This window comes from Myxocyprinus asiaticus, chromosome 27 (genome assembly GCF_019703515.2).
Source record: "Myxocyprinus asiaticus isolate MX2 ecotype Aquarium Trade chromosome 27, UBuf_Myxa_2, whole genome shotgun sequence".
Taxonomy (NCBI): domain Eukaryota; kingdom Metazoa; phylum Chordata; class Actinopteri; order Cypriniformes; family Catostomidae; genus Myxocyprinus; species Myxocyprinus asiaticus.
The window spans coordinates 9929598-9941921 of NC_059370.1; the positions used below are offsets into that span (position 1 = coordinate 9929598).

Sequence of the window (12324 nt, forward strand, 5' to 3'; positions counted from 1 at the left end):
AAATAGAGACATCATTTTGAATTCGTTTTAGAAAATACAGTGACTTTAGTAATTATTAACGTGATTATTTTTTTCAATGAAGTAATCAGAAAAGAAATCCGATTACAATTTTAGAGATATAATTATTAAATTGTAGTGGATTACTTTTAAAAGTAAATTACCCGACACTGCTCATATCAGTAAAATAACTTAAAATTAAAATGAATATAATAAAATAACTAGAGGTGCGGCCGATATATTGTTGGTCAATAAGTGGGAAAATAATATTATTATGATAATGTGCAAATAGTTTTTTTTTTTACATTAGGATTATTGTAAATACTTGTATATATGGACACAATACAATCTGTGCAAGTTTAATTTATTTATTTATCAACCAAAAAGTAGCGGCTCGTGACCACAGATATACATGGGGCAGATCTTGCTCTAAGCGCTCTAGGTTATGCACTGTATAATCAGAGTTTTTTTTTACATTATTCAGATAACATCATGAATAATATAACAGAACTGTCTACAAGCCATTTGCATGTTTCCACAGTACTAATATAATATAATAACAATAAGTTTCAAGTAAAAAATAGATTTGCAGTAGAAATGTTTCAATTCACGAAAAAGTAAATATGGGATACATAATATTTTATTCAGTTTACACAGAGCCAAGGCTTTTTGACATCAAATTTTTCATCACATAATAAATACAGTATAATGTCTCATCACCTACCCTTGTCTTTTGATTTTCAAACTATTTTTATGTCTGGCTTGTCAGGACAAAGTTGTTTGATGGCCAGTTTGTCTAAATTTGCATTAGAAACGACACACTATTACACACACGTTCATAGATAGCGCTCGGCATGTTTGCAGTCTGTCACACTTCTGGCATGCATTAATACTAAATTTACCTTTGGTTTGGCTCTATGTTTATGCGCAGATTCATTTCTGCCCCAATGTGTCTCAACAAGGGCTCAATGCAGTACCATATTTGAACATAGATTTCCAAGTAGGTATAGTTGTGCCAACTCCAAAAGGGGGCGTCACTTCCACTCACGGTTAAGGTTAGGGAAAGGGTTAGGAAAGGGCTCCTTATATATTTTTAATGGCGGTTTGGAGCTCCTGCTCCTTTTTGGAGCAATGCACGCAGCTATATCCTTCTCCAGATTTCCATTGGAAAAATGAGTGGCGCTGTGTAGTTTGGGAGGGCAGCAGATTCTCTGCCCCACATGCTTGTATATCTTTATCAAACATAGTGTAATGGAGGTTTCAGCTTCATTACAACTTGAAAATAGTATAAAAATCTATACTAGACCTGCTTTTTTTGGGGGGGGATTTTCTCCCCTTTTTTTCTCCCAATTTGGAATGCCCAATTCCCAGTGCGCTCTAGGTCCTCATGGTGGTGTAGTGGCTCGCCTCAATCCGGGCGGCGGAGGACGAATATCAGCTGCCTCCGCGTCCGAGACCGTCAATCCGCGCACCTTATCACAAGGCTTGTTGAGCGCGTTACCGCGGAGATATAGCACGTGTGGAGGCTTCACGCAATCCACCACATGCCCCACCGAGAGCGAACCACATTATAGCGATCACGAGGACCCCATGTGACTCTACCCTCCCTAGCAACCGGGCCAATTTGGTTGCTTAGGAGACCCGGCTGGAGTCACTCAGCACGTCCTGGGATTGGAACTAGCGAACTACAGGGGTGGTAGCCAGTGACTTTACCACTGAGCTAACCAGGCCCCCACTAGAACAAATTACATTATTGGCAGTTTATAGTATGGATTTTTGTTTTCAAGTGGATTAATATTTTGGTGGGGCTTTGCCCTACCTGCCAATATACTGAAGATGAGCTGCATCTGCAATCAAACCAGCATAACATCTGTAATATAGTCATAATTTCAGGTTTAAGTAAGCATCTTTTAATAAATTAGCCAGCAGCTCCATTTTAATGGGCAACCGCAAAAATGATCAGTTATCATTATTGGCCAAAAGGTGCTATAAATTATCGGTTATTGATATCAGATCAGAAATTAGGGATGCGCCGATCGATCTGCCACAGATCTAGTCCGGCTGATAAAAAGGCACTTTTAAAAGGAATATTGGTGATCGGGAACTGCCAATCACAATGTTAAAATATCGGTGGTCGAATCAGCCTCAAATGTCTTGAACAGTGCACCACTACCAGAAGTTCCATGTCGTTACCTCTCTTAAAAGAATAATCTATATTTCATGTCCATTTGATTATTTATTTGTTAAGTAGCCATGTAGTAAGTGATGATGTGCATTCAGCTGGTCATTATCACTAAATAAACACTGAAAGGGTGATCAAGACAATGATAAGAAATAGACAACGAAAGACTGACTGTATATTATTTCTTACATAATGTATTAAGCATTGTAAACATAGACTATCTTGTATTTTGTTGCAGCTGACATCATCTCTACTGTGGAGTTCAACTCTACAGGAGAGCTCTTGGCTACGGGTGACAAAGGAGGAAGAGTGGTGGTTTTCCAAAGGGAACAAGAGGTAAGATCATGAAATCGGTCCAATTTACACTGATTCACGTAGACGGTATATAGACAGCAGGTCAAAAAAATATGTACTGTTATTACTGTATGAGTGGAAATAACTAAAAAATCAAATAAACCACAGAGCCTCACCCTGTAACAGAACTTCCTGTGGCTTTAACAAGGTTTCAAATGGCACACAATCAGAACACAGGTGAGGCCTTTAAAGAAACACAGGCATCTAATAAACCACATGCTCAGACATGTTATTTAGCCACTAAATCCAAATTCAGTAAGGTTTGTCGTCTGCGGAAAAGGCACCATGCTGTCAGCTAATCCAGCCACATAGGGACCTGCTTTTGTACAGTACCCTAAATTCTACACACACACACACACACACACACACACACACACACACACACACACACACACACAAACAACACCCACTAGAAAGGGCCTCGTTCTCTTTACCCTTCTGTTTACTTAATTTAACTGCATGAGCGGTTTCACAATTATTGATTTTAATGGTTCCCAATGTGAACACTTCCTCATTTTCATGCAGCCATTGATTGTGAATGCATTAAAATAACTGGCCAACTGTGACACAGAAACCTGTAATTAGCTGGAAACAAAATCAGTAGCACTTTATATGTTATTCACAGGCCCAGACAAAGCTCTGCATATTTCCGGAGAATTCGAATGCCTGCCATTCACAAAGTTCTACAGATCCTCTGTTCCTGTGTTTGTTTATTAAATATTTTTGGCTAATTATGTTTTTAGGTACCACTAAGTGTACTCTCAGCACTATTTATCAGATTTGACCTTATTTGAAGCCATTCTACAGAATTCCACACTCCACGTGTTTTTTCCCCAAAATGAACTTTCTGTTTTCTGGACTTTCTGTTTCACAGAAACTGTGAAATAAAAAGTCCACAGACTGCATCTGGGCTTGGTTATTCAGTACCTATACAAAAGCATGAACACCCTATTTCAAATTGCTGTACATGTGTAAAAAGATTAAGCCAGCCTGATCTCATGAAAATTACGTGACTGTGGTGACATTTTTGCTAAATGATATTACATGGTTTTGTACACGTATCATAGCTCTGAGATAAAATGCAGTGTGGCGCTAAACATGAGTTAAATTTGATTTCATACAGACCGGATCCAAAACTGATTGGATCGCTTAAAAAGACATGGAATAAATCACTTGAGTCTTATAAATTACCTTTATGCTGCCTTTATGTCCTTTTGGAGCTTAAAAATATTTGTAACCCATTGACTTGCATTGTATGGATATATTCCCATCATATCTCCATTAAAATATCTTCTATATTTTTAGCACAAATTATTCGAAGCCCAATCCCGAATTTGGCAAAAACTTGACCAAGGCAATCTTGCTGGGTAAACTAGTAAAACTGATCAAGTCTGGTGACAGCTCCAGCACACCAGCGGGCCATGATGGGCACCAGCATCCAATAACACAACATGTTCTGGTATCCAGCAATGCTGGTCTTTTCAACAGGGTGGGCAACCTAGACAGTTGGATTTGGTTTAATTTGACAAATTACTCTTCTCACCCACAGAGCAAGAACCAGCCTCAAAGACGTGGGGAGTACAATGTTTACAGCACGTTTCAGAGTCATGAGCCGGAGTTTGACTACCTGAAGAGTTTGGAGATTGAGGAGAAAATCAATAAGATTCGCTGGCTGCCTCAGCAGAATGCTGCCTACTTCCTGCTCTCAACCAATGGTGAGTGTACACATAAGCTGTCAATTAAAAATAAAAAGTTTAATTAACCATAGGTGCTTTATGTATGGATGTTGAGCAACAGTTCCAGTGGCATTTCCACTTGAGCATGGTTCGGTATGATTACAAATTGCTTCTGGATTTTTTTAGCATAGTTAGCTAATTGTCAAACTGCCAAAGAGTCCGAAACGGTATGGAACGGCACGGCTGCGCAACAAGAACCGTACGGCTTGATGGTGGAAGAGCGGCTCATGTTTCAGCTTTAATAGAGCAGAACAATAATTGCTCATTTTTTCAGCAGACTTGGCTTCAGAAGAATGTTTTTCATTCACTTTCTCCATTTCAAAACATTCTGTAAAAAAAAAAAAAAAAAGAGTCTGAAACCTCAAACTAAACCTGAGATGAATCACAACATTATAAACTTAAACTTTTAGCTAAAACAGTATTTTAAAATCAGAAAAAATTACAAAGGTACAAGACTTTATTTTAAGAGGGAGCAAACTAGTCATTCTAATGAAGCATAGAATTTATTGCGAATGATGTAGTTGATTTAAAAACTGTGGTACTGGATAAAATGATCAGTTGTAAGATCTTAATTATAAACATAAAACGCAATACGTCTTAATTTTCTTGCAAAATATTCAAATATATACAAAAATCTATGTTATTTTGGATTTTTGGGAGACTGACGGCATTTGCATAACTTTAAGGGAGTTGATGGTTACTGCTGAGCTTTTTTGACCTAGCTAATAGCAACTTCTCTGATTGGTGGATCTCACTTTAGGATTATAGGTAGTGTAGTTACCTGGAATTCAGTAATTAAACACGATTTGTTTTTTAAATGAAGTGGAAATCACACTAATTGATGGCTTCTCTTCAAGCCAGTACCATTGCTTAACAATCTAAGAGTTCAGATTAGATCTGTCTAGAAAGGTGTATTAGTTATTGCTGAAAATAATGTTCGTTATAGAGAAAATGAATGGGATTTTTACTTCAGTGGTCCTACTATTGTGCTCTATTGTTTTTCCCTCAGAAGCTTATCAGACTATTATCTGTTCTTTGCAGTTAAATACAATAACCTGATCCTTCTTGCTCTGATTCATGTTTCTAAAAACACTGCCAGTCACCAAATTATAGCTAACCAAACTGTTTCACCAGAATTTTGTTGATTTGTAATGATTTGTGTCATTAGGGAAGTACAAACAAGGATCTCAATAACACAAAAGCTACTGTAATCTCAATGATGTAGGAACATCAAATTCTGCTTTTTTCCCTAATAACATCATGCATCTCTGCATGTTCAGATGGTATAGCTACGGTTTACATTTTCTGTTGGTGCTGGATCTATGCCAGTGCTGTGCCAGATTGTGTGCCACAGATTGCAATATTTCCCACTGCCCACCTTCTTATTTCTCTTTCAATTTGTTCTTCTTCCATTATGACTCACTATCTCTGAATGTTGTATTGAAGCTGCTCTCTGTGTATTGGTTTATTCTTAGATAAAACTGTGAAATTGTGGAAGATCAGTGAGAGAGATAAGAGACCACAGGGATATAACCTGAAGGATGAAGATGGAAGGATCCGAGACCCGGCCACTATCACCACATTACGGGTCAGCTTGCTTTTCTTATCGTGACCTTTATATACACAATGTAGTTTTGGACAATGAAGACAAGCAAATTGTTTAATATACATACTGTTAGGACAGGGCAATGTGGCTACAAAAATTATATCAATATTTTTCAGCCTACACTACTGTCTCTGTAATTTTGCAAACATGTTGGTTTGTTACTGCAGCAGTAAGGGTCATTCTGGTTGATTACCTACTGTAGTTTTGTGATTCTGGTGGTATTTTGATTAATTGTGCAGCCCTGAAGGATCGTGAAATTACCTTGATTTTTAGGAAACATAATGGCTAAATTAAAAAGTGCATTCATCTCGATATTCACAATATTGCTTAACTTTAAATCTTCAGCAAAATCATTGTGATTATATTGGGAATATTCAATATACACCCAGCCCTAGTTAATGTACTGGATAAAAATAGGATTTCTCAATTGCACCTACATAACGAAATTACATGCTTCACCACAACTATTACATTTTGACATAAGACATCTAAAAATATCTAAATTTGGTCATTAGACATCCTAAAATATCTACATTTGGTAATTAGTATTCTTATAAGATCTAAATATAAATTTTCCAGTGGTTTAGCTTAGAATAATGTATCACAGAATCTTTAGTTAGCTCAGCTTAAGTCCACACTGTACAATTCTGCTATTTTTTCTGTCCTTTACTATTTTGCTTGTAAGATCTTGGGTAAAAGCCAAGGCAGACTGTACCATCTGCAGTCTTTTCTATATGTCAGTCTGTATGATATACAAATACTAAACATACTTCTTCATATACTGTAGCTAAAACAAATATGTCATTAAGTGCTGTGCTCCTATTGGTTCTAAATTAGATGACTGTTATTAAAGAAGTCCAAAAGTCTAATAATGATACGTCCCTACAACAACTTTTTGCCTGCATCATCAAAACGTCACCCTTTGTCCATATTTCAGATGTCACTCTGATGCTATATTCAACTCATTTTAGAGGATCTCAATACTTTACCCAAGGCTACATTTTAAAATTAAATCATTAGAAAATTCTGTCATCATTTAGGCCTACTTATTGCTTTTTTATTTATTGCTTTTGTGCTCATTGTTTGTTTGCTGTGGGAAACAATGGGACTTTTCAGAATGTCCGAGTTGCTGCTCAAAAACTGAGAAAAGCACCATAAAAATTATCTTAAAAATAATCCATGCTATTTGTGCACTGTCTCCTGGATCTTCCGATGCCGTGCGATAGCTTTTTTTGAGGAAAAGATCCAAATTAAGTCTTTATGGAGCCACCAGCAAATTCACACATTCAAAATTGCCTCCTCAACAAGCGTTACGACAGGTTTGACGTCAGTGATGTAAAATGCCAATGGGTATGTTCCAAAACTTAGTGAGCTGCCTCACTGCCTACTGACCAGTTTTGGGTAAATTACTCTAAAAAAGAAATTAATTACTAACTACTAATTACATCTTCTACAGTGTAATTACATTACTGTACTAATTACTCTTTCTGAAAAGTAATTGCATTACTTATTACTAATTACTTTCTAAAACCCTTATCACCCTCGACCAGATGAAAAATACAAGGATAGACATGAAACTGTTCTTTTAATTCTTTCAAATGAATCATATAAAATCAAATAAATTATTCATGAACTGGCCAAAGAATCTAAGGGGGCAGCGTTAAATTAGAAAACATATATTTCAACATTAGGTGTTAAATTTCAATTTTAAATTCACTATAGTTTTATATAGAATTGTTCTTTAGTCTGTACAGTATTTAACACAATTACATCAGTAGTAACTGTAATTAAATTACTGAAAAATTAAGAGTAATCCCTTACATTTTTTTCAATGAAAAAGTAATTTAATTACAGTAATTAATTACTTATTAATGCATTACACCCAACACTACTCCTGACTACACAAGCAGCTGTCTTCTATGGCAGCATTCTAACAGAAATGGAGCCTCATAAGAGAGCAATTTGGAACCCTCTACAAAGGCAGCAACTCAACAAGTCATTCAAATAGAGCTCCACGGAAGACTGGACTTGCAACTGATTTCAATATAGCTGACATGAGAGGAATAACGTGATACTCTAATGAGTGTAAATACAATAGCACACATACATTTTGGGTAAAATAGTCCGTTTTTAATCAGTACTTTTCAGTACTGAATGGATTATATTTGTAATAACAATTTATCTCGCTTCGTCCCCCATCTTGGATTTATTTTTCCACCGAGCTCCTCACTGTGCATTCTGGGATCGCCTACCTGGGGAAGGATACATATACAATGCTACCTTAGAATTTGACTAAAACTAGATATCTTAGGAGGCAGCATAATCAAGATACCTACCTTTTGGAGCATGTCTATGATGTCTTAAAGTGCTGCCTCTGGAGAAAGCTCTCTAGGTTTTTGGAACAGACCCATTCTCTCTTGTGTATCTTGTGATGAGTTGCGTCATTCTAACGTTTGGATGTATATTTTTGAATGAGATGTGACTGCCTGTACGGAAAGGAAGATTTTCAGTGACTCAAACCTTCAGTTTCACTTTTCTTTACACTGAGCTATCTTCTGATTTCAGAGGACTTTGTGCATGCAGCATGAGTGCTTTGGAAAATTTTAATGGTGCTTTTTATCTCCTTTTCTGGAATAAATTATCAGACTGTACTTGTATCTGCTTGATACAGTATGTTTTTATATTGTTGGTTGGTTACAAGTGCTGTGAAAAAGTTTGATTCTTCTGATTTCTTCTAATTTTTGTGTATTTCTCATATTTAATTGTTTTAGATCTTCAGACGAGATATAACATAAAACAAAGGCAACCTGAGTAAACACAAAATACAGTTTTCATATATATAATTTTTTTTCATTGAAGCAAAAAAGTTATCCAAGACCTATATCACCCATGTGAAAAATTAACTGCCCCCTTAATAGCTGGTTGTGCCACATTTAGTAGCAACAACTGCAATGAAACGCTTCCGATAACTGGAGATCAGTCTTTCACAACACTGTGGTGGAATTTTGTCCCACTCTTCTTTGCAGAACTGCTTTAGTTCAACCACGTTGGAGTGGTTTTCGAGCATGAACTGCCCATTTAATGTCCTGCCACAGCATCTCAATCAGGTTCAAGTCAGGACTTTGACTAGGCCACTCCAAAACTTTAATTTTGCTTCTTTTTAGCCATTCAGAGGTGGACTTAGTCCTATTCTTTGGATCATTGTCTTGCTGCATAATCCAGTTGTGCATGAGCTTCAATTCACGAACTGATGACCGGACGTTCTCCTTTAGGATTTTCTGGTAGAGAGCAGGATTCATGTTTCCCTCAAATATTTCAAGTTGCCCTGGCCCTGAAGCAGCAAAGCATCCCCACACCATCACACTACCACCACCATGCTTGACCGTAGGTATGATGTTCTTTTTGTGGAATTCTGTGTTTGATTTACACCAGATGTAATGGGACCTCTGTCTTCCAAACAGTTCCACTTTCGACTCATCATTCCACAGAACATTCTTCCAAAAGGTTTGAGGATCATCAAGGAGTGTTTTGGCAAAATCCAGACGAGCCTTAATGTTCTTCTGGGTTAGCAGTAGTTTTCGCCTCACCACTCTCTTCCATGGATGGCATTTTTGGCCAGTGTTTTTATTGAGGCGAGAGAGGCCTGCTGTCCCTTGGATGCTGTCCTTGGCTTTTTTTGTGACTTCCTGGATGAGTCGTCGCTGTGCTCTTGGAGGAATTTTGGAAGGTCGGCCACTTCTGGGAAGGTTCACTACTGTGCCAAGTTTTCTCCATTTGGAGATAATGGCTCTCACTGTTGTTCTTTGGAGTCCCAGAGCCTTTGAAATAGCTTTGTAACCCTTCCCAGACTGATGTATTTCAATTAACATTTTTCCTCATGATTTATGGTATTTCTATCGACCTTGGCATAGTGTGCTACTGGGTGAGACCTTTTAGCCAACTGCTGCTGAAAAAGTTCTATTTAGGTGTTGATATGATTGAACAGGGCTGGCAATAATCAGGCCTGGGTGTGTCTAGTCCAGCTGAACCCCATTTTGAATGCAGCTTCATAGATTTTGGTTTAGTAACTTAGGGGACAAATACTTTTTCATGCAGGCCCACTTGGTACTGGATAATGTTTTTGCTTCAATAAATAATATTATCATTTAAAAACTGTATTTTGTGTTTACTCAGATTGCCTTTGTTTTATATTAGATTTTTTTTTTTTTTTTTTTTGAAATATTTAGTTTGAGATATACACAAAAACAGAAGAAATAAGGATAGGGGCAAATCATTTTTCACAGCACTGTATATTGTTGTTATATTATAGGTAAGGTTTAGGTGCCGAGTAGGGGTTAGGTGTTCAAAAATATCTATATTATAGTGTAATGTAGATAAAATAATAAATTTGTCTGCATGTTAAAATTTTTATTTTGTTGATAATTGGTTAGGTTTAGGAATGGGGTTGGGTGAGGGAATCTAAAATATCAGCATGATAGCATAATGTAACCAATATGACTGCTAATTTCACTCTACAATGAACAAATGTTTTTATGTTCCCCTAAATTTGTCTCAGTTGGCAAAATTGTGGCAAAAGTAGTACAGTATGCACCCGTCTTTAAAGAACACCACATCCTAGCACTTCTATCATTTTGCAAATCATGGCGCAGTTCATTCTTTCAAAATTGCGGTTGGTTCAATGGTTACGTTTCATCCTCCAATGAATTGTGTCTGTTTGAAAACACATTTATTAGAAATCTAGAAGTTCCTGCTTTCAGCCCACATTCTCACTTGAAAATCTAATTTGCTGTGTTCAGTGCCGACGCTGACAAATGATGCGCTGTCAGCAACCAAAAAGTATTCATTCATAATCAAACAGCAAGGACAAAGACAGACGATAATGTGCAGTGAAGGGGGCACTATCATTCCTCCTGCTCTCTCGCTCTCCACTCATCCCTCCAAATTGAATACAGTTACAAAGAGGGCGCGACTCCGAGTACCCATTAATGTTTGGTGCGGTGTCTGTTTTCTGCTTCACGGACTAATGGATTAAAGCACTCCACTCCTCCGCCATTGTCTGTCCGGGTGGAAGATTAGCCTGACACCAGGGTGATGGCAGGCAGAAGGCGGCAGTCCATTTTGGACTGTGAAATTTATGTGCGCTGGTGATTCGGACACGGATTTGTCACGGACGCTCTGGTAGAGGAGTGCGTATTGAGGGAGGAGGGGAAAATACACGTCATGTGTTCTGGCAGTCACCAGAGCCAACACTGTGGTCTTACGCGTGTCTCAGTGTGCGATTTTACCCCTAAGGTCTGCAGTGCACTAGTTTCTGCAGTCAGCGCACTGACATGATGCTAGGTGTGACCACCATGCCATTTAAATCCAGATACCTGACCTTTTATAACAATACCGTGAGTCAAAATGGATTCTCGTGTCGTTAGACCTACAAATGCTGTCTGGTCCATAAAATGGGAAAAATGGTGTAGTTCTCCCTCTTTCCTTCCATGGGCAGACAAGGAAAATGATTTAATACCTTGTTTTCCAGGGTCTCTTCCTCTATCCTCGATTTCTGCATGATCCGTTTGCTCTTTAAACCACTATGAGACCTCTGAAGTGGGCACTGGAAGTAATTTTTTTCCACATCAGACAGCAATGACCACCTCAGATTCCACATTTATTTTATATATTATATAAAGAAAAGAATAGTCTCACAAATCCAGACTTTTTGACAATCGGCATTGATTCTGTTCCACTTGGTAGCCTATTCTGGTCAAGAACTGCCAACTTGAGGCTTGGCAATACTTTGACCACGATGACTGTCTTCAGATGACTGTATTTTAATCAGCAAGATCCTGATGAAAAGAAACCGTGAAAGAAAACTAATTCCCACTATCACACCGTGTGTTAACCAGACGTGATGCGATGCTGCGAGATGCAATAAAAGGTATATTTTCCGTTAAACAGTGTTTTTGTCCTAACCCGCCCCGACAGGGCATTCTATTTTTGGAATGGTTTCTATTTTCTGCGACGTTGCGCCGGGCAGCTCAGTCAAAAAGTCCTTCTCATAACAGTAGGCTATATATTAAAGCCGGTGACCCTAGCCGGTTCAGATCAACTTTATTTTCGCCAAGGATGTCACAGACATAGAATGTTGTGTTTGAGGTCTCGTTCTCTTCAACCAGAGCTCTGTCATAGACACACACACCAGCTCAGTTTGACTTTCTCTCCGCTTCCCTGTCACATGGAGATCGCCGAAAAAAACAACACAGTACTGCATGAGTGTGTGAACATAAAAAGTGGTAATAGGCTGAATTTTGATACGACTCATAAAGTAACTTAGCCCTTTTTATGTGTGTGATCGTGTACTTATCCCCTTGAGGTTTGCCGTAGAAAGTATATGTACATACACATACTCCCCACCCCCACCCTCCCACACCTGCAACCAACTCAGGTGCTGGAGCGACCAT

The 12324-nt window shown here is 38.0% G+C and overlaps 1 protein-coding gene across 2 annotated transcripts in view; it reads left to right on the forward strand.

The window, feature by feature from the left end:
* LOC127417608 (serine/threonine-protein phosphatase 2A 55 kDa regulatory subunit B beta isoform-like) overlaps window positions 1–12324 on the forward strand; it is a 99146-nt gene that overhangs the window by 73190 nt on the left and 13632 nt on the right. For both annotated transcript variants that reach the window (XM_051657648.1, XM_051657650.1), the window contains exons 2-4: window positions 2418–2515; window positions 4083–4248; window positions 5745–5857. In XM_051657648.1, the coding sequence (XP_051513608.1) occupies window positions 2418–2515; window positions 4083–4248; window positions 5745–5857 (377 nt within the window). The remainder of the gene's footprint in view (window positions 1–2417; window positions 2516–4082; window positions 4249–5744; window positions 5858–12324) is intronic.